This window comes from Adiantum capillus-veneris, chromosome 21, assembly GCF_014529385.1.
Source record: "Adiantum capillus-veneris isolate H3 chromosome 21, ASM1452938v2, whole genome shotgun sequence".
In the NCBI taxonomy this organism is placed as follows: domain Eukaryota; kingdom Viridiplantae; phylum Streptophyta; class Polypodiopsida; order Polypodiales; family Pteridaceae; genus Adiantum; species Adiantum capillus-veneris.
The window spans coordinates 32,526,168-32,551,319 of NC_140951.1; the positions used below are offsets into that span (position 1 = coordinate 32,526,168).

The 25,152-nt window shown below is 47.5% G+C and overlaps 1 protein-coding gene across 2 annotated transcripts in view; it reads right to left on the reverse strand.

The window, feature by feature from the left end:
- Window positions 1-25,152, reverse strand: part of LOC147430745 (uncharacterized) — a 122,684-nt gene that overhangs the window by 92,284 nt on the left and 5,248 nt on the right. Inside the window, exons 4-6 of one of the 2 annotated variants that reach the window (XM_086493307.1) lie at window positions 7,388-7,552; window positions 7,052-7,192; window positions 6,863-6,923 (exon numbers count right to left, since the gene is read on the reverse strand). In XM_086493307.1, coding sequence (XP_086349433.1) covers window positions 6,863-6,923; window positions 7,052-7,192; window positions 7,388-7,552 — 367 coding nt within the window. The remainder of the gene's footprint in view (window positions 1-6,862; window positions 6,924-7,051; window positions 7,193-7,387; window positions 7,553-25,152) is intronic. The other variant, XM_086493308.1, reaches the window with a different exon arrangement.

Below are 25,152 nucleotides of genomic sequence, written 5' to 3' on the forward strand. Positions count from 1 at the left end.
TGGAGGATAGCTCCAACTGTAATGCAGGGCTCGTGAGAGTGGACCAAGCAGCTGCCCCCAAGTGTATTGTCGTGCTGTGGAAAGAGCTGGCATCAGCCGAAGGACCCGAAGCCAAACCTGTTGTGCCATAGGGCAATCCCAAAGACAGTGGCGTTGACTCTCCAAAGGATGGTCACAAGCTGCAGATGCTAGCGAGAGGCCACTAAGTACAAGCCAGCTACCCACTGTTGTAGCTCTATGTGAAACCAGCCACTGGAACTATGTGACTCGCGGCGACTGTCTAGCGTCCCACAACCTCGCCCAAAAAACTATCAAGAACTCAGTTGTGAGACCCTCCTCCTGCCAATGAGGTGCTAGCGCAGGACGAGCCTCTCTCCATGCTGCCAGTATGTGACGTCCCAATCAAACAGTGTACTGAAAGAAAGGGACACCTGGATGGTCGGCTGAGGAGAAAGGGTCCCTCCAAAACCACTCTCCAGGATCCCACTGCACTCGTGTAGTGGACAGCTCTCCCAAGCCCACATTCTCCAGTGGCCTGTCTCAAGAGCTGTTGGGTCAAGATCTATGACACAAGTCCTCTCAAAGGTGCCCACAACTCGGATCCTCTGAAAACAACAATGTGCAACCTTTGGGGCCTCTACTGAGAGTCTGTGTAATCGACCCTCGCCCTGTAGCTCGAAAAACATGGAGGGTACAGTTTCTGAGCAAACCCGAACTGCGATGACGACCGCCAGTCGCGTGAAGGCCCCCATCCATCTGGGCGCAGATGACTCAAGAGGTGTAAGCCACTCAGCTGGTACTGCCTCTGTGATGTCCTGACACATGCTCTGCACCCCTCTCATGCCTTGTAGCTGGATGCTCTGAAGCTCCTCTGGCAAACCTGAGAACTATAGCCTGTCACCTAAAGTGCGTGTTGGACCCTCTGCCATGGGACCCCAAAAAACATGAGGCCTACTACCAACCAAGTGGCTTCTCTTAGTGGTGACCATGGGGTTCCAACAAGGGGTTGTCTCAGGCGCTTCTCTGTGCAAGTAGGCTGGTGCTGTTCCAACCCTCAGCAACTGCTCCCAAGAGCGAAGCAAGCTCATAGCAAAACGGTCCTTTAGTCTCCTGCTCACGCCAACTCTGCGCATCTTTGTGAAAATCCATATGGTGGAAGGTCTCCAAGGGCCTACAACCTGAGGCACTCTAGCTTTAAGTTGCTGAAGCAAAAACACCTTCCAGGGCTCCTCCCCTAAAAGCAATCCTTTGACAACAAACTTCCCAAGAAGGGCTCTGCTCTTCTCTGTTGTGTTGGGTCTATGATCCCCATAATCCTCTGAGAACAAGGAAAAGTGATGACCTGCCTGGCCACTTGGGCCCAAACTATCAAAGTATCGCGCCCTGACCAAAGGAAGTTCCTAATCAGACTCTCTACCTGGCTGATGCAGGAGCTCACAAAGATCCAACAGGATGTAATGTACCACATAGTACCTAGTTGGCAACTAGAACACTGCCTGCCAAAGAAAGTTGTGCCGCGCTCCAATGTAACAGCTTCCTCGTGATGGATAGGAGGAGGGGAGCAATCCGTTGCTCAGGAGACAAGTCCAAGCCAACCTGACAACCCACGTATCGAACTGAAGTCCCTCGGGGAATCCATCTGAAACCGTCACCTGGCAACCAATCCGGCGTAGGAGCACTGCCAACGGAGAAAGCCACTGTCTTCCTCCAATTGATCAGTGCGCCTCATGCACAACAAAAGGTCTCGAGAGCCTGCTCACACCTGTGTAGGTTGGCCTCCTGGCCCTTCAAGTACAAAGTTGAGTCGTCTGCAAACTCAGCATCCAGTAGCTCATCGCCCCGAATAGGGAGCGCTAAGCCGCGTAAACCAACCTGCTATGAAACCAAAAATCTGCTCATAGCCTTAGCATAGAAAAGAAAGAGGAAGGGGGCAAGAGAGCAGCCCTGTCCGACCAAATGTGTGAGCATGAAACAATCTCCTCTACTTCCTTCCAGAAGCACCTAACTGTGTGCACGTCTGTAGAGAGCTGACACACCTCTAATCCAGGCATCTGAGAAGCCCATCCTGCGAAGAGTGCCCTCCAAAAAGTCCCAGTCAACTCTATCGTAGGCCTTCCTTGACAAACTTGTCCGGGTCCCATGCATAATGCTCTCTAGAAGTGGCTGAATCCTCAAACTCAGAGCCTTGGCAAGAATTTTGTAGGCTCAGTTGAGACTGGTGATGGGCCGCCATCGCCGAATCTCATCCAAGAAGCCACCCTCCTTGGGAATGAGGTAAATCAAGCCCTCACTCATGTTGTCAGGCATCTCTCCTGTGTGGAAGATGTACTGAAAAGTGCTGCAAAGATCTGAGCCAAGCAAGTCCTAGTACTCTGAGAAAAAACTGGGGGTCAAACTATCCTCACTTGGACCACTACCACAGGGAAGTGCTCTCAGGGCATCGGGGAGCTCCTCTAACTGAAGAGGCAGCTCAAGTCTCTGGCGCATCTCCTCAATCACAAGACAAGAATCTGTGCCCAAACCTGCTCTCTGCATGACTCCTGACGCTCTGACTAAGGGCTCTGCTGACAACAGGTCACAGTAAAAGTCAATAGCAATTGCATGCATGTCCTCTGGCTTCGAAGCAACTGACCAATCAGGCCTCCTCAACTGGCTGACAGTGGCGTGCGCATGCTGGGGTCCCACTGTCTCAACGAACGCCCCCGTAACTCTGTCACCTACCTAGGTCCACTGAGATGCCTGTCGGTGGAAAGCAAACTCATGACGCCTCTCCTTTGTGCTAGCAAGCTCCTGGCGAGCTTGCTGCAACTGCTCCTCCAACCAGGGACTGTCTGGGTGCTGCTCTTGCATCCTCTGCAGGGAAGCAACGCCCCGTTGAAGACGCTACTCCTTGTCTCTCGCTGCAACCAAGCAGGCCGTAGACTCCTGAAGAAAGAACCAACTAAGATGAGCAAGTCTAAATGCCACTCTGTCAGCATGAGAGTCCTACGTGTCCAAGCCCTCTGTCCAAAGAGCCACCACTCGCTCTCTCAGCTGAGAGTCCAGCAAGATCCTCTCAGAGATGCGTAGCATCGTGCTTCCCCTCCTCTGTGTATCCGTCACTGTGAGGATCACTAGTGCATGGTTCGAAAAGGATGTGCCAGCCAAGATGCAAACCGACCCCAATCACAAATGCGGTCACTAGCAAAGAAGCCCTCTATCCTAAATAGATACACTCCTCCAATCCTGCGATTAGAACGAGAGAAAATCAAATTGTCACGGGGTCTCACAAAACCTGAGTGCTGCCAAACATCAGAAACCCTCATAGTCATACAAAACCTCTCCCAAGCTGCCAGCTCAGCCCTGTACACCGTGACATGGCCACCTCCAATCCGATCAGAGGGGTCCTGCAACATGTTGAAGTCCCTCCCAACACACCACTACTTCGCATGCGGCAAAGACTCCACAACCTGAGACTAGAACTCTGCCTGTGCACTTGCCACATTGGGCTCATAAATGTTTAGGAAACCCATGAGGCAACCCTGAACCTGCATAGTAATCCACTGAGCTCTGCTTGTACAATAATACCTCTGCCCACAATGGCCTGCTGTAAAGAATCCGCAATAGTCATACATACCCCTCCCTGGATTCCTCCAGGTCCAAATGCAACTGACCAAAAAGTCTCATAGCAGCCGAAACTGGGGCCCTCTTAATCCCTATAGACTCCATGAGATGATCCTCATGGAGTCGGTGCGAAATCCGAACGAGCTGTAGACAAGCGCGTATGGAGTGACTGTCCCACCCAGGCCCAAGCCGAGAGTGCAGCCCATAGGGCTACATCCTCTGTCCAAGAATCCTCACGTACAAATACATAGCAAGGAGGGTTTTGAGTGCCAACAAACAGATGCACCACAATGTGCCTACAACCCGCTGCATCCAGTGGAGTCATGTTGAACTTGGCAACAGGCTAAAGTGTTTGTACCAGATTTGTCACCCCTAAGTCCACTCTGTGGTGTGAGAACTCAGTAGCCTAAATCTGGAGCCAATCAAGAACTGTGGGCAGGGTCCACTCTGTAGGATCCCTATTGCACAGTGGGAAGGAGAAACCTAGTGCTGTGTCCAAAGCCTCAGTGCCTCAAGCTACAAAAAAGAGGACGTGGACTTGAAAGCAAGCCCCCTCCAGGTCAAGACAAGAGTCACCCAAGAACCGTGTGAAGCTGTAATCGAAGAAGTCCCAGCGTTTGCGAATGTCAAAGCTAGTCAAAGCTTTAGGGACTGCTGCAAAAGGAGAAGTCTGCACCAGAAAAGGCGGCCTCATATAGGGCTGTCCCTCCCGAGCCACGCAGCTCGCAGCGAAAGCACTACCAAGAGATCGCCTCGCGGCAGATGCGTGTCCAGTCCCTTGCGTCTGAGGAGGAGTGAAGGAGGGGTCGGAAGATGAGGCTATGGCCCCACCAAGGAGAGAGGAGGGACGGGAGGCATGTAAGGTGCAACGGGAGTAAATGTTGAACTTTGCTCAAGATGAGTGCTCCGAATTGTCTCAAGGGTTCCTTTTACTTACGGAAGGGAGAGCCTTCCGTTCCTTTAGTGAGAGAGTGTAATGGACACAAAACAAGTGGTGAACACTGTTAATGAAGGTGCATGAGTCTGAAAGATAGAGAGAGAAGAGAATACGACACCAGGAAGTTGTCAAACCCTCCTCCAAGGGCCCTTCTCTCGATGGCGAGAGAAGTCTATTCTATCGATTGCACAATCTGGTACAAGATGCTAATGCAAGTTGCGAGGCTATGATGCAATGTGGATCTAGGATTGTAGACGATGGGGACGACGAGAATGGCCATGGTGTCAGCTGAAAACACTACCTTCGGGACTGTTCTTCTTCTATTGAGTTCTGTTGTGCAAACGCTGAATGTGCTGAGTCTACACGCTGATATCCTGGCTGAAAAACGCTGCCCTAAAGCTGTCCAAAACGCTAGTCTTTACTGGTTCGAAAACGCTGTAGTTGATGCTATAGAACTGCTGACATGCTGGCTATGAAAACGCTGGTGTCAAGGCTATGAAAAAATGCTGATTGACCTGCTAAAAAACGCTGATATTATGCTTCACAAACGCTGGTATGCATGCTGAAAAACGCTGTTTTTACAGGCTGAAAAACACAGGTTTGGTGCTGCTTGGCGATGGGGTTCTGTTGGCTTGCAAACGCTGAAGTGGTGGAAACGCTGCAATGCTGAAAATGCTGGTTTGCCTTGAGGGGAAAACGTCAGGTTCTTTAGGGATCTTGCTTGAGAAGTTGCCTGTTGAGCAATGCTCCTGCTGCCTCTTCTGCCAAAACTGCTAGTGCTAGGTTTCCTTATATATTTCCCTATTCAATTTGCCCTACCCAGTTTCCCAACAAAAGTCACTTAAAAATAATAAGTGAAAAATGTCAAAAATAGGGAAAATAGGTTCTGTGCACTAGAAAATGCTCCTGATGGGTTCTGATGGGAATGTTGATGATCATGCTGTGTGCAACCAGAGGATATGCATCTACTCTAAGTGTCGGGGTCTACGAACAGACTCACAAAGGTGCCAGATCACTTCCTATTCTAGGCTGACTTGACTGAACTGAACCCTTGTCATGCTGTAGCTTGTCCACGGACACATAGGGTTGGATGTGTCACGTGACAAGGCAAGAGTGGAGGTGGAGGAAGCGGGGGAGGCAGAGCGGCAGCGTCTGAGGGAGGAGGTGGTGGAGGCGGAGGAGCTGAAGTGGACTTGGCCTCCTCAGGCGGGTCCTGCTGAAGGGGGTCAAAACGGTTCCTTGTCGAAACCCAATGCTGCTGAGCTGCAGGAGGTCGGCGACCAGGGGGAGCAGTGGGGCGAGCCCGCCCCCGTCGGCGGCAACTAGGCACCTGCTACCAACGGTCAGCTGCCTGATCGTTGATCTTTGTCGAGGTACCAACTTGTGCGTCATGTGTATCTGGCTGCTGGTCATGCTCAGCCTTAGGAGGCTGCGCATGCGCTGGGGGTCAAGGTCTCCTGCGAGGACAGGCCTTTGCCAAATGGCCCATCTGTCTCCAAATGAAGCATTGATTTGGGAGACCCGAATAGGGTAGGCTGAGCCTAGGCCAGCAGGTCATTAGTCCAGACCCTAGAGGTAGTCACTATAGCCGGGGCTACAATGGCTGAGGGAGTTAAGTTGAGAATTGCAATAGCATTTTTAGGCTCTATGTTGCCATCTCAAGGCTAGCGCATTAGAGAAGTTGCGAAAGACTTGCCACTGACCATACAAAGAAGGAATCTAAATCAAATCGTAACAGCCAAATGTTTTTGTGCGAAACTTTTAAAGCCAAGCAGGACCTCCACTTTCTTGAATTCAATGCAAGGTGTGTGGCTTTAATAGAATAAAAAAGATCAGTGTATTATAAGTCATCCACAAATCAGAAGTCCATAGTATTGAAGATTGCAGCAATTTGAGATCCTCTGAATAAGAGAATGAGCAGCCCATGTGCAATAAATAAAAGCAGACAAGAGACATCAATGCAAAGAAGGGATGATTGTCCAGATAGAAGTATGGTAAGTCGTCAATAAATCATGGAAAAAACGGCACAATGCAATTCTGAGGTTTCAATTTTGCAAGTTTGAAAATCATTTGCTATCATAGAAGGATGAATAGAAAGCCTCGTAAGGACAAGTACTGTTATTAACAAATTTAATTGATGCTTCCCCCTTTTCAAGCATTAGAGATAACATGTGTTTTCTTTTCTGGCACTCGTCAAAATTTTCAGCAGCCAATTAGCATACAAATGCCTTGCACTGCAGTCAAAAAACTTGGAGATTCGTTTTAGTAATATGTACGCCTCAAGAAACTCTTGAAACAGAGCACGCCCTGTAGTTTGATTACCAAAGCTTGGAGGCGTGATCCCTTTGTTTGTCTTCCTCCACAAAATCAACTTATAAAGTTCCTGAGCACAAGGACCACATTTGATTCTTTTTACCATTTTTCAAATATGAAACTAAGGAGAGAACATTATTGCATGAGTTTTAAGGACATTGTTTCAACGAATCTACTCACGCCCAATTAAAAATATACCTTCAGATCTTGAGGAAGGGTTTTGGGGGCTAACAATCTTTCTTTCTTAATCTTCACTGCTTGTTTCCATGCATGTTGAATTACTAGAGCTGCCCTCTGAATGGAAGCATGCCAGCTTGATAAGTGCCCACTTTTCATTGCCTGCACTTGCAGAACAGAGGTTTCCATGGACAAATAGCCCTAGTATTTAATGAGAATGTCTGTTTACAAATGGCCTACATTCAGTTTAAGCTAATGTTTTGCTATTACGGCCTCTTTGGCTTGCTCAAAGGAAAATCTAGAGAGAGAAAATTTTATTAACCAGTATTTTGAAATATTGACTGTTGAGACTCATACCGTAACTGCTGTCTGCAGCAGATGCTCCAGACCAGCAGGCATTTCAAAAATAAATTTTAAAGCCTCTAACCGCTTTTCCTCAGCTAGATCTTTAATCTTTCTTTCCATATGCTTGCGCCAAAAATGCTGTATGCAAGAAGCTGCTCTTTGCTTCTGGTCAGCAACCTGAATTAGTCATTAGCTTCAAAAAACCAAACCGTGTGCTTTAAACTTTATTTGTTTTTGGACAGATGGCTATTTTAGTACAGACAGCTCACTCAATCCAGATCAGCAAGAATGCACAAACTGAGAGGGCCCACAAAAAGGCTGATAGCTCAAGTCAAAAATTCAATCGGCCCATGAAACAATGTGCATCTCTTCTGGGTTAACTTAGAGAAAGTCTATGGCGAGATCAAAGGCAAAACTCTGGATCACGAATACTAGTTTGTCTATCAAAAGTCAAATTCTACCCTTCCTCACCCAGTCAGATACAACACCAAGTGTCACTTGCTTTAAAACCAGAAAAGGTTATTGCCAAATGCACAATGTGGTACTTTTGGAGGAGGTTATCCACAAGGATTAAGGAAAGGTATCGCCTCACTTATAGTTCTTTGAAGACACTTTTTTGGAGCAAAATTTTTAGCTACACACTTGGCCATATCCACAAACATTTCAAATGTGCTTGGTACAAGAAAGTCTTTGAGTACATGTGAGAGGAGCAAAAACTTCTTAAACTTATATGAGAATACAACAATCTCAATAAATTATAATCAACCAACAACACACATGTGAACTTACATATTATTGCAGGGGTTATGGAGAGACAAAACACTCGTACAGAATACAGAATCAAGACACGTGTGAAGTCCCACTTGGAAATATTTATGGACTTGACTTGAAATTGTTCCATTGTAAAAACGAGCAATTGTTGGGAATTATGGGCTTCGTCTTATGATGGTGTGTATCTCCTCTATCCTACTTGGATACATAGGTGGAAACATGTGATGCATAGGTGGCAAAGAAACATGTGGTCACATGTGGAAAAAGGCACCCAAGGTATGATGTCATCGATGATGCCAGATAAGAAGCTTGCACTAGCTCTATATAATGAGCTCTTTTGTACACACTTTATGATAGTATCAATCAATCTACTTTGCGTTTACATTCTACTTTTATCTCCCTTGTGTAATTAACATTGTCATTAGTATGCCAACAATATGAATGCTTCCCTTTCATATCCTTCCTAATCTCTACAATTGGTATCAGAGCCATCGTCATGTTGGCATGAGCATAAATCCTAATCTCTTTCTATTCTCTATGCTAGATTGAGCATCCCTATCCCTATTTGCTTAATTGCTAATCATAAATTTCCCTTAGATTCTTTAGCAATAAGCATACCTATGCACGTTGATTTAATCAAGGTTTGGGCATGTTATTGGTAATTCCAATGAGCCACTACCCTCTCTCGGTGTAATCAATAGTCCTTGGTGTGATTAGGTTTAGGATTTTGCCTTTTGACTATCAACATTGTACATAAACCCTCTCATTTGGTGAGCTTGCAACTTTAGGTGCATTGGAGCCTTCACATCTATACACACATCAAAGCGTAGCCCACACAAGAGCTGCTAGTTGTGTCACATGACACATCCAACCCTATCTATCCGTGGACAAGCTACAGCACGACAAGGGTTCAGTCAGTCCATATTTAGGAGTGTTCAGGCACTTTTGTGAGTCTGTTCGCAAATCGTGCATGCCCAGGCACTTAGTGTAGATGCATATCCTCCGGTTGCACACAGCATGATCATAAGCATTCCCATCAAAATCCATCAGAATCCTTCAGGGGAATTTTCCGGTGCATTTAACCTATTTTCTCTATTTTTGACATTTTTCACTTATTAATTTAAGTGACTTTTGTTGGAAATAACGTAGGGCAAATTGAGTAAGTTTGTATATAAGCAAACCTAGGCTAGCACTAATTGGCAGAAGACCAAGGAGAACACAGGCCGCAGGCAGCAGGTTCCCCCTCTCTCTCTCAGCAAGATCCCTCCCCTTGGTGGCGTTTTCCCTCCAAGCAAGACACCCAAGCCCCTAGCGTTTTCATCAAGAAGCCTCATCGCCATAAGTCCCCCTCTGCTGGCGTTATCCATCCAGGTATTCATCGCCATAGATGCCAGTGCCCGGCGTTTTCAGCAATAGCAACATCGCCCCCTTCCCTTGGCATTTCTCAGCAGGATCCTCATCGCCCTACACTCCCAAACAGCGTTTTCAGCATCCCCACAGCCTCAAGAATTCAGCCATTAAGAACCAGCCCAATCAGCGTTTTTGGAGCACTTTCAAGGCCGCAAAATCTGCATTTTTTAGGGCAGCAGAAGACACGAACAACCTGTAGTAAAACAGCATTTTTCCTTGCATTTCCGACAGCAGCAAATTTCAGTCATTGGCGTTTTTGGACAGCAGATAGAGTGCATCAGTTTTCAGCCCTTGAGTCGGTCTCGTCATCCCCATCGTCGACATCGACCTAGCCTAGACTTGCATCAGTCACATGCATCCACTTTGTACCGGTTTGTGCAATCAATAGTAGACCACTCTCGCCAATGAGAGTGGGGCCTTGGGAGGAGGGTTTTACGTCTCTGGTGTCGTATTCTCTTCTCTCTCTATCTCTCAGTCTCACACACTCTCATGCACAGTGTCCATTCACTTTGTTAGTGATCATTGTACTCTCTCATTAAGAACGGAAGGCTCTCCCTTCCCTAAGAACAAAAGGAACCTTGAGCACATTACGGAGCACTCATCTTGAGAAAAGTACAACATTCATTCGCAGCACCTTACATTGGTATGAGAGCTTTGGTAGTGTTCTATATCACTCAAGGAAAGAACCACAAGAATCACAAGAATTTTTTTTGCTTGTTGCAGTCGCACGAACCCAAGTTCACTTGGGCGTGTCGATTCCTAATCGTGTTTTTGAAGAGTGACAGGAATCCCAGGAAAGAAGGGCTTGTCCAGCCTCCCCTTGTGCCTCTTTTCACTCATTGAGAGCAGACCGTGCACTTAGCGGCCGGCCAATCGACGTGACGTGGGAAAAAGCAACCTTGGTGTGAGCGCAAGGCCACCAAGGGGTGCCCCCGCAGAAAAGAGCAAAACTCGGGTCAAGAGAAGATCCTTCTCAAACACACATTGCAAGCAAAAGAAGAACCTCAAGACCCTCAAGAACCCAAGACCCGCAAGAACCCAAGTTCCTCGTGAACTTAAGAACCAAAGATCATAGTGCATGGTCATCACCCGAAGCGGAATGGATACTTCGCATACACGTGATGAGCATGAGAGAGGCGACGAAGAATTTTTCCCACCAGGAGGCTTTTTCGACCCTCCCCCTTCTCCATCTACGCCACGAGTTGTACCAAATCCTATGGAGGCGATGCTCAAGTCGATGTTGGACATGATGGCACAACAACAAGAAGCGAATCGAGTTGCGTTGGCATAATAACAAGAAGCGACTCGCGTCGCGCTGGCACAACAAGAAGCGAATCGCGTTGCGCTGGCACAACAAGAAGCGACTCGCATTGCTTTGGAACGCAAGCACAATGCACGAAAAGAAAGAAAAGCACAAAGAAACGAGGAAGTTGAAGCAAGACGAGTGGCCTTGGAGGCCGATCGTGAGGTTCAAAGAGACCTACGCACTCAAGAATTGGTTCGACAAGTTCTTGCCTCGAAGTCTGAACTAGCCAAAGATGTTGGTAGTTCCTCAAGTGGCACAAGCCGGGATGCGGACTCCAACAACCCAGTCACAGAGAAGTTAACTTTCAGTAAGTATGATGGTAAGATGGATGCTACGGTTATTCATTCTTGGTTGCATCAATTTAATGTTTATTTTGTGACAACTAAGAAGACACGGAATAGCAAGGTTTTGATGGCAGCTATGTACCTTGCCGGTGATGCCATCAATTGGTACTACGCATGGCAAGAGCCACAGTTAGCCGTGCACCTAGAGGAAGCCGACGAATTCACGCCCCTTTCCTTCAATTGGGCTGATTTCCAAGACAAGCTTAAGGCGCGGTTTATGTCACCTCAGTACCTCGCACGATTGAAAGACTATTAGCGCGCTCTCAAGCAAAATGGTATGCCAGTGATGTCTTTCTCTAATCGTGTTTTGCAACTAGGTACCCAATTACGCAAGTCGGATGATGAGCGCAAGGAGGCATTACTTTATGGATTGGACGAGTATATCAAGTACAATGTCGAGGCGCTCGATCCAATCGATCTCAACAAGGCGGTAGCGATTGCTCTCGCACAGAAGATGAAGCACAACAAGGGAAAGCCTAAGGAGAGCAAGACTTCGACAAGTACCTCTCAGACTTCTCAGAACCCTCAGAATGGTAAGAACGGTAAGAACGGTAACTCTTCTAACCAATCTTCCAATAGTCTCTCAGAAAAGAACTCTTCCAATGAACCTAAGGATAAGGCTAACACAATTGCTAAACCTAAGCTTACTCCATATGAAAAGGTAACACAAGGAATTTTAGGAGGATACATCACGTCGGAAGAACAAAGCACTTATTCTAAGGAAGTTCGTTGTTTTCATTGTCACATTAAGGGTCACATAAAACAAACATGTCCTAAGCTTGACTCTAATGAATCTAAAGAATCCACAGAACCCACTTCCTTTGTCAATGCAATCAATGACAACACGAGTGTGCCCCAAGTTTCTCCTAACCCTCCCATTGATAAGTCTCTCATTAAATGTTATCGTCATATGACGGGGCAGCGTTTTGTCATATTGTTTGACCCAGGCAGTATGCATGATGTGATCGGTCCCTCTCTTGTTGAGAGAGCCCACCTACAGGTTAGTCAAAAATCTCCTCTCGAGGTCTCTGGCTTCGCTCCCGATATGGACTCTCTCATCACGCTTGATGTGTTGTTTACAATTCAACAAGCTGCTTTCCGTAGAAAATTTTTTGTCTCTCCTCTCTCAGGATGTGCTATGATTTTGGGCATTCGATGGTTTCGTGAGCATAACCCTCTCATTGATTGGGCAAAAAATACGTTCACTTTCAATGCCAAAAGTGACTCTCCCATTGTCATTCGTGGAGAGCAAGTTGTTCATTCTCCCTCTCTCATTGCTAATGTGCAGGCGAAGATTGAACGGATTCAGGAGGAGGAGACTCTCTTAGTCTCTTCTTCTCCAAAGCATGACACACAGGATTTGCATGATGATGAGCATGATGATTTGAATGACAATGACAAGCATGATGATTTGCATGATGATCAAGATGTGATTTCTCACAAGCATGATGAGTTGCATGAAGATGATGTGATTGTTCACAAGGATGATGTGTTAGTTGATACTTTCTCTAGTGAAGCTAACCTCATTGCAGATGCGATCAATCACGAAGAACCGATCTTGGCTCTGGAGCCTAGGTCCAAAGAACCCCCCCCCCCCCCCCAAGGAAGAACCGATCTTGGCTCTCGAGTCTAGGTCCAAAGAACCCTTACAGGAAGGACTATGTGTTCGAATGATTTGTCATCACGCATTGTACGAGTGTTTCATTCGTGATCGTGTCTTGTATTTTCGTCAATGTCTTTATGTGATCCCTTTTTCTAGGCATGACATATTGTACGTTGAGCACGTTTCACTCATGAATGAGCACGAATGTATGCAGATTTTTCATGAAAAGCTGAAAAGTATGCATTAAAGGAAGTCACATTTCATGTCTCTTCCTTGGCACAACACAGTTGTAGAAAGAGCACATGAAAGTATGAGCACCAAGCATGAGCATTTCCATTGTGAATTGCCACAGTTGATTGCTTTAGATCAGAAGAGAAAGATTCGATCTCATTGTTTGCGTGTGTGGGGTGAACGGGTTAGCACTCCGTCTCTTTGTTCATCTACATTGCATGCACGGTCTTTGAGGAAGACAATATTTTTTCCGCTCGCTTTACATGGAATAGGTATGTTCATGGTTTTGTGTTGAAAATGGTTTCAGGAATTTTCAGCCATGGAGATTCTTGAAGAAGAAAGAAGCAGGACTCTAGACGAAGTTGAAGCATTGAAGGAGCCACAGAAGACTTTGTGTCGCTTTCGGCACAGCCCAAAGAAGCAAGCGTTGCAGACCTTTATGAAGTTCAAGTACCGCACGACCCACACATCAGAGTGGGCCAGCGAAGAGTCTCTTCCAAGATTCCGGATGCTATTGGCGATCTCCCTTGACGCCATACAATTCGGTACCAGTACCTCACTTTGAAAAGGAGGGGATGTCACGTAACACATCCAACCCTGTGTGTCCGTGGACAAGCTACAGCACAACAAGGGTTCAGTCAATCCAGATTTAGGAGTGTTCTGACACTTTGTGAGTCTGTTCGCAGACCGTGCAGGCCAGGCACTTAGTGTAGATGCATATCCTCCGATTGCACACAGCATGATCATAAGCATTCCCATCAGAATCCATCAAAATCCTTCAGGGGAATTTTCCACTGCATTTAACCTATTTTTGACATTTTTCACTTACTAATTTAACTGACTTTTGTTGAAAAGTAGGTAGTGGCAAATTGAGTAAGTTTGTATATAAGCAAACCTAGGCTAGCACTAATTGGCAGAAGAGCAAGGAGAACACTGACCGCAGGCAGCAGGTTCCCCCTCTCTCTCTCACAAGATCCCCCCCCCCCCCCTTGGTGGCGTTTTCCCTCCAAGCAAGACACCCCAGCCCCTCGTCTTTTCATCAAGAAGCCTCATCGCCATAAGTCCCCCTCTACTGGCGTTTTCCATCCAGGTATTCATCGACACAAACACCAGTGCCTGGCGTTTTCAGCAATAGCAACATCGCCCCCTTCCCTTGGCGTTTCTCAGCAGGATCCTCATCGCCCTAGACTCCCAGACCCTAGCGTTTTCAGCATCGCCACAGCCTCAGGAATTCAGCCATTAAGAACCAGCCCAATCAGCGTTTTTGGAGAACTTTCAAGGCCGCAAAATCTGCGGTTTTTACGGCAGCAGAAGACACGAACAACCTGGAGTAAAACAGCATTTTTCCTTGCGTTTCCGACAGCAACAGATTTCAGCCATTGGTGTTTTTGGACAGCAGATAGAGTGCATCAGTTTTCAGCCCTTGAGTCGGTCTCGTCATCCCCATCGTCGACATCGACCTAGCTTAGACTTGCATCAATCACATGCATCCACTTTGTACCGGTTTGTGCAATCAATAGTAGACCACTCTTGCCAACGAGAGTGGGGCCTTCGGAGGAGGGTTTTACAACGTCTCTGGTGTCGTATTCTCTTCTCTCTCTATCTCTCAGTCTCACACACTCTCATGCACAATGTCCATTCACTTTGTTAGTGATCATTGTACTCTCATTAAGAACGGAAGGCTCTCCCTTCCCTAAGAACAAAAGGAACCTTGAGCACATTACGGAGCACTCATCTTGAGAAAAGTACAACATTCATTCCGCTGCACCTTACAAAGTGAATCTTCCTATACCATTTTTTTTTCCCCAAGAAAGAGATCCTTCTATTAGTTAATAAAACTGCCCATAAGGCTACAACCACCTCTACCAGAGAGGGCTACAACAATCATAAGGGGAGACTCTCCCAATGAAAAAACAGCATATGTACAATGAGACTAAATCAGGAGATGGGAGGAGGGAAAAGACACACAGGTGGACGGTAGTGCCATTTGAGCAAAACCTGGACCATGGTGAAGAAAGGCCCAGGGCGCCAGAGTTGAAGGAACGCCTCTCTACACTCCCGCATGCGGTCGGAGCTGCCCTGGAGTCTCTCGAACTGTCCCCTGAGAGTATGGATCAACTCTAGCCAAAAATCTCGCACAGTCTCTGCTAGTGGAACAAGGTGAGCCTCAGAGATGCTGAAGCAGCGGGCCCACCAGATGAACAAGAGTGTCAGGCCACAGACAAGCTCCCAACACTCGTCTCTCTCACTCCCACCACTCTTGTGGAGTAAGCTCTGTAGTAGGCTGGAGTGTAGGTCGACCCCCCTACATCACTATCATCCTGCTGGTGGAGGATAGCTCAAACTGTAATGCAGGGCTCGTGCGAGCGGACCAAGCAGCTGCCCCCCAGGTGTACTGCCGTGTTGTGGAAAGAGCTGGCATCAGTCGAAGGACCCGAAGCCAAACATGTTGTGCCATAGGGCAGTCCCAAAGAGAGTGATGTTGACTCTCCAAAGGATGGTCACAAGCTACACATGTTGCCGAGAGGCCACTATGTACAAGCCACTCTCCAGAATCCCAATGCACTCATGCCAATGGACAACTCTCCCAAGCCCACAGCCTTCAGTGGCCTGTCTCAAGAGCTGCTGGGTCGGGATCTGTGACACAAGTCCTCCCACAAATGCCCACAACTCACATCCTCTAAAAATAACACTCGGTAACTTGTGGGGCCTCCACTGACCCTGTGTCAACGACCCTCACCTTGTACCTCGAAAAACAGGGAGGGTACAGTCTCTGAGCAAGCTCGAACTGCGATGAGGGCCAACAGTCGCGTGAAGGCCCCCATCCATCTGGGCGCTGCTGACTAGAGAGGTGTAAGCCACTCAGCTGGTACTACCTGTGTGATGTCCTGGCACATGCGCTGCACCCCTCTCATGCCCTGTAGATGGATGCTCTTAAGCTCCTCTGACAAACCTGAGAACTGTAGCCAGTCACCTAAAGTGCGTGTTGGACCCTCTGCCATTGGACCCCAAGAAACATGAGGCCTACTACCAACCAAGTGGCCTCTCTGACTGCTGACCATGGGGTTCCAAACAAGGGGTTGTCTCAGGCGCTTCTCCGTGCAAGTAGGGTGGTGCTGCTCCAAGCCACTCCGCAGTTGCTCCCACGATCGAAGAAGCCTCACAGCAAAATGGTCCTCTAGTCTCCTGCTCATGCCAACTCTGCACATCTCTGTGAAAATCCATCTAGTGGAAGGTCTCCAAGGGCCTCCAGCCTAAGACACTCTAGCTCTAAGCCGCTGAAGAAAAAACTCCTTCCAGGGCCCCGTGGAAGCAGTCCTCTGACGACAAACTTCCAAAGAAGGGCATTGTTGTGTTGGGTCTATGATACCCAACCCCCCCAGAGAACAAGGTAAGGCCACTTTGGCCGGGGCTATCTGAGTATCGCGCCCTGAACAAAGAAAATTCTTGATCAACCTCTCTACCTGGCTGATGCAGGAGCTCAAAAAGATCCAACAAGATGTAATGTACCACATAGAAGCCAACAACACCTGGTTGGCCACTATAACTTTGCATGCCAAAGAAAGTCGTGCCAAGCTCCAATGTAGCAGCTTCCTCTTGATGGACAGGAGGACGGGAGCAATTTGCTACTCAAGAGACAAGTCTAAGCCAACCTGACAACCCAAGTAACAAACTGCAGTCCCTGTGGGGATCCATCTGAAACCCTCACCTCGCAGCCAATCAGGCGTAGGAGCACTGCCAACCGAGAAAGCCACTGTCTTCCTCTAGTTGATCAGTGCGCTTGATGCACAACAAAAGGTCCCAAGAGCTTGCTCACACCTGTGTAGGTTGGCCTCCTGACCCTCCAAGTACAAAGTTGAGTCGTCTGCAAACTCAGCATCCAATAGCTCATCACCCCGAATAGGAAGCTCTAAGCCACGTAAACCAACCTGTTGTAAAACCAAAAATCAGCTCATCGCCTCAGCATCGAATAGAAAGAGGAAGGGGGCAAGAGGGCAGCCCTGTCTAACCGAACGTGTGAGCATGAACCGATCTTCTCTACCTCCTGCCAAAAGCACTTGATTGTGTGCACGTCTGTAGAGAGCTGACACACCCCTAATCCAGGCATCTGAAGAGCGCATCCTGCAAAGAGTACCCTCCAAAAAGTCCCAATCAACTCTATTGTAAGCCTTCTCAAAATCAAGAAGAAGTATCACCACATCCTCACCACAGAGGCGTGCGAGGGCAAATGCCTCCAAAAAGTAAAGATGTTGTCAAGGATATTGCGGTCCTTGACAAAACCTGTCCAAGTCCCATGTATAATGCTCTCTAGAAGTGGTTGAATCCTCAAACTCAGAGCCTTGGCAAGAATTTTGTAGACTGAGTTAAGGATGGTGATGGGCCACCACTGCCAAATCTCATCCAAGGAGCCACCCTCCTTGGGAATGAGGTAAATCAAGCACTCACTCATGCTGACGCATCTCTCATGTGTGTAAGATGTACTGAGAAGCGCTGCAAGGTCTGAGCCAAGCAAGTCCCACTACTCTAAGAAAAAACTGGGAGTCTAACCATCCTCACCTGGACAGCTACCACGCGGAAGTGCTCTGAAGGCCACGCAGAGCTCCTCTAGCTGAAGAGAGAGCTCAAGCCTCTCGCGCATCTCCTCAGTCACAAGACAAGAATCTGTGCCCAAACCTGCTCTCTGCATGACTCCCGAAGCTTTGACTAAGGCTTTGCTGACAACAGGTCAGGGTAAAAGTCAGTAGCAATTGCACGCATGTCCTCTGGCTTCGAAGCAACTGACCCCTTAGGCCTCCTCAACTAGCTGACAGTGGCGTGTGCATGTTGGGGTCCCACTGTCTAAACGAACGACCCCGTAACTCTGTCACCCACCTAGGTCCACTGAGATGCCTGTCGATGGAAAGCAAATTCATGACGCCTCTCCTTTGTGCTTGCAAGCTCCTGGCGAGCCTGCTGCACTGCTCCTCCAACCAAAGACTGTCTGGGTGCTGCTCTTGCATCCTCTGCAGGGAAGCAATGCCCCGTCGAAGACGCTGCTCCTCCTCTCTCGCTGCAGCCAAGCGGGCCGTAGACTCCCGAAGAAAGGACCGACTAAGCTGAGCCAGTCTAAATGCCACTCTGTCAGCATGAGAGTCCTACGTGTCCAAGCCCTCTGTCCAAAGAGCCACCAATCACTCTCAAGATCCTCTCAGGGATGCGTAGCATCGTGTTGCCCCTCCTCTGTGTATCTGTCACTGTGAGGATCACTAGTGCATGGTCTGAATGGATGTCCCAGCCAAGATGCAAACCGACGCACCCCAGTCACAAATGCGGTCACTAGCAAAGAAGCAATCTATCCTAGATAAATTCACTCCTCCAACTCTACGATCAAAACGAGAGAAAATCAAATTGTCAGGGGGTCTCACAAAACTTGAGTGTTGCCAAACATCAGAAACCCTCCTAGTCATACAAAACCTCTCGCAAGCTGCCATCTCAGCCCCGTGCACCATGACATGGCCACCTCCAATCCGATCAGAGGGGTCCTGCAACATATTGAAGTCCCTCCCCAACACACCACTGCTCTGCATGTGGCAAAGACTCCACAAACTGAGACCAGAACTTTGCCCGTGCACTTGCCACATTGGGCGCATAAATGTTCAGGAAACCCATGAGGCGACCCTGAACCTGCATAGTAATCCACTGAGCTCTGCCTGTTACAATAATACATCTACCCACAATAAAGAATCCGCAATAGTCATACATACCCCTCCTTGGATGCCTCCAAGTCCAAATGCAGCTGACCAAAACGTCTCATCGCGACCACGCAAAATCTGACCACATCGTCTAATGCGGCTCTCACACAGATGCTGCTCCTGTAGCATAAGAATGTGAATCTCACCACCCACAAGGCATCACTGAAGCTCCTGATGCAGCCGACCCCTCTGACTCCGAAACTGGGGCCCTCCTAATCCTCATGGCGTCAATGAGAGAAAACAGATGCTGCAACAGTAGCCAACCTCGTATCTTTGAGGCCGGTTTGGGTGAGGAGTAAGCCGCGAACAACCTCTAGACAAGCGCGTATGGAGAGACTGTCCTGCCCAAGCCCAAGCAGAGCGTGCAGCCCGTAGGGCTACCTCCTCTGTCCATGAATCCTCATGTACAAATACATAGCAAGGAGGGCTCTAAGTGTCAACAAACAGATACACCACAATATCCGTGCAACCCGCTGCAACCAGTGGCGTCACACTAAACTTAGCAAGAGGCCAAGTGTTTGTACCAGATCTGTCACCCCTGAGTCCCCTGTGTGGTGTGAGAACTCAGTAGCCTGAATCTGGAGCCAGTCAAGAACTGTGTGCAGGGTCTACTCTGTAGGATCTTTACCGCACAGCGGGAAGGAGGACCCACTGCTGTGTCCAAAGCCTCAATGCCTCAAGCTGCAAGAAAGAGGACGTGGACTCGAAAGCAAGCCTCCTCCAAGTCAGGAGAAGAGTCACCCAAGAACCTTGTGAAGCTGTAGTCGAAGAAGTCCCAGCGTCTGCGAATGTCAAAGCTAGTCAAACCTCTAGGGACTACTGCAAAAGAAGAAGTCTGCACTAGAAAAGGCGGCCTCAAATGGGGTTGTCTGTAACAAACTTGGACACCCCAAGTCAAGATTCTACCGCGACACAGCACGGAAGCACTTCAAAACAGTTCACAATTCACAATTAGGTCGACACGGCCCAGCGTAGTTCCGTTACAAGAGGTCCCAAAGACCGGCACCCCTTTCAGTATTTCTTTTTGTATTAATCTGTGTTCAAAGTACAAGAGAGTGGGTAGGTGCTCACTCTCAGACTCTAGATGCTCTGAGAAGTGAGGCCTTGCCCACTTATTTAAAGGTACAAGGGATGCCCAAAAGCAGAGCCCATAAATCTTTTAAAATCAAAAGCTTCTCGACTCAAAAGCTATTATCCCCAAAAAGCTTGGCTCCAAAAATCTGTCAAAAAGCAGCCAGCGCAATTTTCGGAAATCCGTACGCTGCCACGTCAGCATGTCAATGCGTTTTGCGGAGAATGCCACGTCAGCAGTCAGCGGAATCTGCACCGCAAAATTTGGGAGTCCGTACGATGCCACATATCAGCATGATCCGGGACAGCAGTGTGTGTGTCTGTGTATGGGTACTGCCACGTCATCGTTTATGACATACTCCCCTCTTGAAAGAATTGTAATCATCCTCGACTATGCCTGCAAAAAGAGACAGAGGCCATAAACTGTCTTAGTAGACACTGACTGTTAGTACCGACGCACTAGACACAACACATCTAGCACATGTATCAATCGACAGTCACATCACTGGACATCACATGACTAATCACATTCAAATTCATTCCAAATCTTGGACCATGATTAATTGGTACTGTAATTAGTAATTGCATCTAGATCCAATCGGGACCTCACAGATGCCCGATTAACTAATCCATATTGCAATCATGTCTATAGAGATTTATGAGACCGAAATGCTATAGTCATTTCGTCTTTCAATTCCTGCACTCAAACAAGTCAAGTACAAATCAATCAGTATCATTTACATTTTCATTTTCGGGAATTCCAGTTCATAAAGTCATTCAACAGAATACTGTCAGCCAAGCAGTATCCCTGAAACCCAAAGGGACATCAGTGACTCTATATCAAAAATGACTCTGGCATGGCAGCACACTCAGCTCCACCCTAGAACTCACGGGTACAATGGGGGTGTCGAGGCTCAGATGTGCAGGGATAGTGCCGACGTGCTGTGTATAGACTCGCTACTCTAGAAGACGACGCTGGACCATATATGAAGAAGATAATCCGGATGACCCAACAGCTACTACTCATATGTACCACCATAAAGAGCCACCAACGGCTCATAAATGTCAACCATCTAAGTCTATCTCCAAACTGAGTGATGGTGGTGACCTAGCTACGATGTCCACTAGATTTCCGTCCGTATCCATGCAGCGTCACTACCCAGTCCAGAGAGTCCGTCCAGTGTGAACCAAACCAGACAAACTGTACTAATTGTGTGTCCTGTGAAAGTGACACTGTAGCCTGCTACATAGATACATCATTTATCTTTTTAATGACTAGAAAAGGATCATACATCTAAAAGACAACTTTGGATACTTGTTTCTTACTTGCTTAAGACATTGCTTCATGATTCTAAGATACACCCAATCTCCATCCTTGATAGTAACATCCCGATGATGCTTGTTAGCTTACCATGACTAAGATTCATGAGTCTTGCTTAGCCGAAGCTTCACACTCTTAGTAATCTCATCCAAGGACTGGCTATCAGTATTGGCGTCAAGCAACTAACTGACCAATCTAGTCAACAAAGACATGAATGAACGCCCAAATGCTACCGGAGATATAGAATCGACAAACTATACGTAGAGTACCATACAGATCAATCTGTACAAGTCAAATTTTTTTTGGGGAGATAAGGCCATCGAGTGATTTCGTGAGGATTTCCGAGCAATTCCGTACACTTTTGATCACACAAACTGAGAGCAAACTTTTGGCGAAAGACTCAGAGACCTCCAACGTACGATTCCAGGTCCAACAACTTTGATATGCCTATTCAGTGTTCAGTGTTCAATGTTATCTAAAGTCTCTTGCAATAGTTACAAAATATGACAATATGTGGATGTCTTGTAAAACATGTCTTTAAAAGCTGATGCATGTAATCTTGTTTTTAATTGGAAATGTCCTAAAAAGTTCGGTAAATTGAGTTTTTTTTTATAAGAGTACATATTTTTACGTACATAAAAATATTTTTTGTACCAACGTACAATACATACAGATCCTCCACGCAGTACATTTGGAACCACCTTTCGATAGGCTCAATGGGGCTAAGGTTTTTAGCAAGCTCTATCTCAAGAGTGGGTATCATCAGGTAAGGGTATTCATGTCAAAGTCGGGGATGCGGAAGCCTGTAGACCAAGGTGAGAAAGCACGGGGGAGAGAGAGAGAGAGAGAGAGAGAGAGAGAGAGAGAGAGAGAGAGAGAGAGAGAGATGCACTGAACCAATCAACCAAGGCAATGAGATAACAGATGATAATGCAATGGGGGCTGAGGGTTTCTTATATAGAAATCTCAGTAAATTGCCTTAACCAGACTTTGACAAATAAGTGAAATAAATCCCTAAAAGCCAAAATAAATATTGGGTTCACATTGGACAGTTCACTTGAGATGCCTAAACTTTAACACCCTTTTTGCAGCTCATAGTGGACATCAATAGAGAAACCAAGTCGATGAAGAAGCTACCATGGACACCCCAACAGCTGCAGACTCCTGGATACACCTCGGTGTTGCTCTTCTCAACTTTGTACCTAAAAGAAATGCCATCTTGAGCATTTCTTGCCTCTGTAGAAAATATGAATTGTAGACAAGACTATGTCCAATAATCCCCATGCGTGAACTGTGAACATATCACGTCCAAAATATAACACTCCAAGATAATGAACTCTGGAACACATCCTGTCCATGATCCGACCAACAATAATGAATTGGCGCGCCCATCCATAGTGTCTTTGATACGCCTGATTGGTTCCTTGCAAGATGCATGTGCCTTGGACTCCGACCCATGGGTCCAAACACCAATAACTTGAACTCCTACACAAGGGTCCAAATCAATCATAGGGAGCATTGTCTGCCCCTCTCTGCCACTCACAAGCCTCTCTCTGGCTGAAGGTAGTGGTGACGCCAATCTGTATGTGACTAGAAGGCAGGAATCCGTGCTAGTGTGATTATCACCACACCAGCAACCTCTCTGTTGTCCTTCCCTGAGTCACTGTCATTGTTGTCCTTGCTTTTACCTTTGTCCTTTGCAGAATCTTTGTCTTTGCCTTTGGATCTACAATCCTTGGCCAAATGACCTCGCTTTCAGCACTTGTCCTTTTTCTGGAATCTGAAGCAGCATGTGCCTCGCCATGTGTGTCCACCATCTCAGAAATCCGAATTTTGCCTTGAGTAACCAACACGGCTTCCTCCTCAATGAGAAAAGAGCTGAGATCATCAAATTCCAGCTTTTCCTTCGTGACTTGTAGTTGTAGGGTTCTAGCCACCGTTTCATACTCTGTAGGCAACTTCGTAAGGACCAAAGCAGCTAATTGGGTACTGGTAAGTGCACTCTTCATAGTTGCAAGTTGATCATGCACAACTTTAATCTTCATCAGAAATGATTGCATGGAACTTCCTCGGGGGAAATGGATTTCGAATAACTGTCCAAGAAGGGTGATTGCTCGCATCATGGAATCTCGATCAAACATTCCCACAAGCTTGAACCACATTTCGCTAGCAGCCTTCAAGGTCTGAATAGCTGGAGATAAGTCCTTCGTAAGAGATTCCGCAATGGCCGACATCGCCTTCGCATTGGACGCATCCCAATCGAGACACAATTTGATGTGCTCGTCATCTTGAAGGCGGGTGTACCTGTTGTGGGGATCCCTCGTGGGGTGAGGCTCCGAGCTATCAACTATATTTCATAACCCTTTCCGAGTAAACCAAAGCTGCATAAAATGAGCGTAGTTGCCGCCGTTCAATTTGTCGCTAGCGCTCGAGCAAGGGGGAGCCATCGTGAAGTTGTGAAAGCCTGGTACGTGTACCGTCTCTCACTCCGAAATCTGGCCGCACAAATCCCAAGTCGCACAAGGTCTTACCTCTTTTGCTGCTTTCATGCCGCTCTAGCAGATCCCTCTTTGCCGCACAATGACCGCCGCAAAAGGAAAAATCCTCCGATGCCCTTCTCTTGGAGCTCCCTGCCGATGCCCTTCTCCTATGGAAAACACTGCCACCCCACGAACCCTTGCCAATCCCCACAGGCCAGATCCGGGCCTCTCCTGGTGTGTGCACGCGGGCAGAACAGCCAAAACGCTTGCCAAACGGGGCTGCAGGCTGCGTTATCAAAACGCTGGACCTGGTTGCTGGGCAGTGCAGGCGGGCTGGTTTGGCAGCAGGCGTTTCAAAACGCAAGGGCCAGCAAGGCAACGATTTTCGCGCTGAGAAGAGGGCAGGGCAGGGCAGCGCGCTCTGTGCAGGCGGGCAGATTTGTAGCAGATGAGAAACACCAGGGTCAGCAGGGGGAAATCGCAGGTGCAGAGATTTGAAAATGCAGGGCAGCCAGCAGGGACCTGGGAGAAGGTGCAGAGTCTCGAGTACCGGCTTGTACTGTGTTGAAGCAAAATAAAGAAATACCGAAAGGGGTGCCAAGGTTTGGGGCCAATACTGTCTGGGGTGGAATTCTGCCACTCCGTGTCGCGTGCTCTCTCTTTCAGTTCAGTTGTTATTGAAGTGCTAAAAGTATGTTCAATCTGTTCTTTTCTATTGGCACATGGGTGCCCATCTTGTGACATACCCCATAGAATTGCCGCTCGAGAATAGACCCAGTGAGACGAGGGATTTTGTAATTAGTGAGGGGAGCAACAAGATAAGAGATCATGTAAGACTCTGATGGTTGTACAGGGAAGTGCCCACCCCACTAGGGCTTGTGTCTGGGTACAGAGATTGAATAACTGCAAGGATGTCACTTCGAAAGGCCATATCATGTCTTCAAGCGACACTTGCTAGAAGGTGTTCTTTTGGATATCCTCTGTTGTAGGCTTTTCGCATTGTATCAACACCTTCTCTGGTACCTTGGAAGTTGGTCTACTGTAGGTTAGCTACCGCTTCCAAGAAGGCTCAATATTGGAGAGTAGAGATGGATGTCTGCCCTTAACAATAGTGGATGGCTTGACAGCTGCTAAAGGAGGTGTATGCATTGGTGAGACTTGGGATGGAAGAGTTGGACTTGCTGGAAGACTGAGGCCGAGGGCTGCCCTCTATGCCCGAGTGAGGACACCAACACGCTCCTCTACCTGCTACAACTAGAAGGCAACCACATGGGTAGAAGCTTGCTAACTGTGATCAAATTAATCTTTGGAAATGTGAATTCCCGTTGGCTCACACTTGGGCTCGAAGATGTTGAGGCGTGCTGCTTTGGACATTCCTTGCTATAGTGATCCTTGGCATCTGGGCAATGACGACAAGGAGGAGACCTTCTGACAGAGGACATTTGCTTTGGTAGTGCCCATATTCCCCGCATCTATAGCAAAAAATAGGCCGATTGGATGGGCGAGAC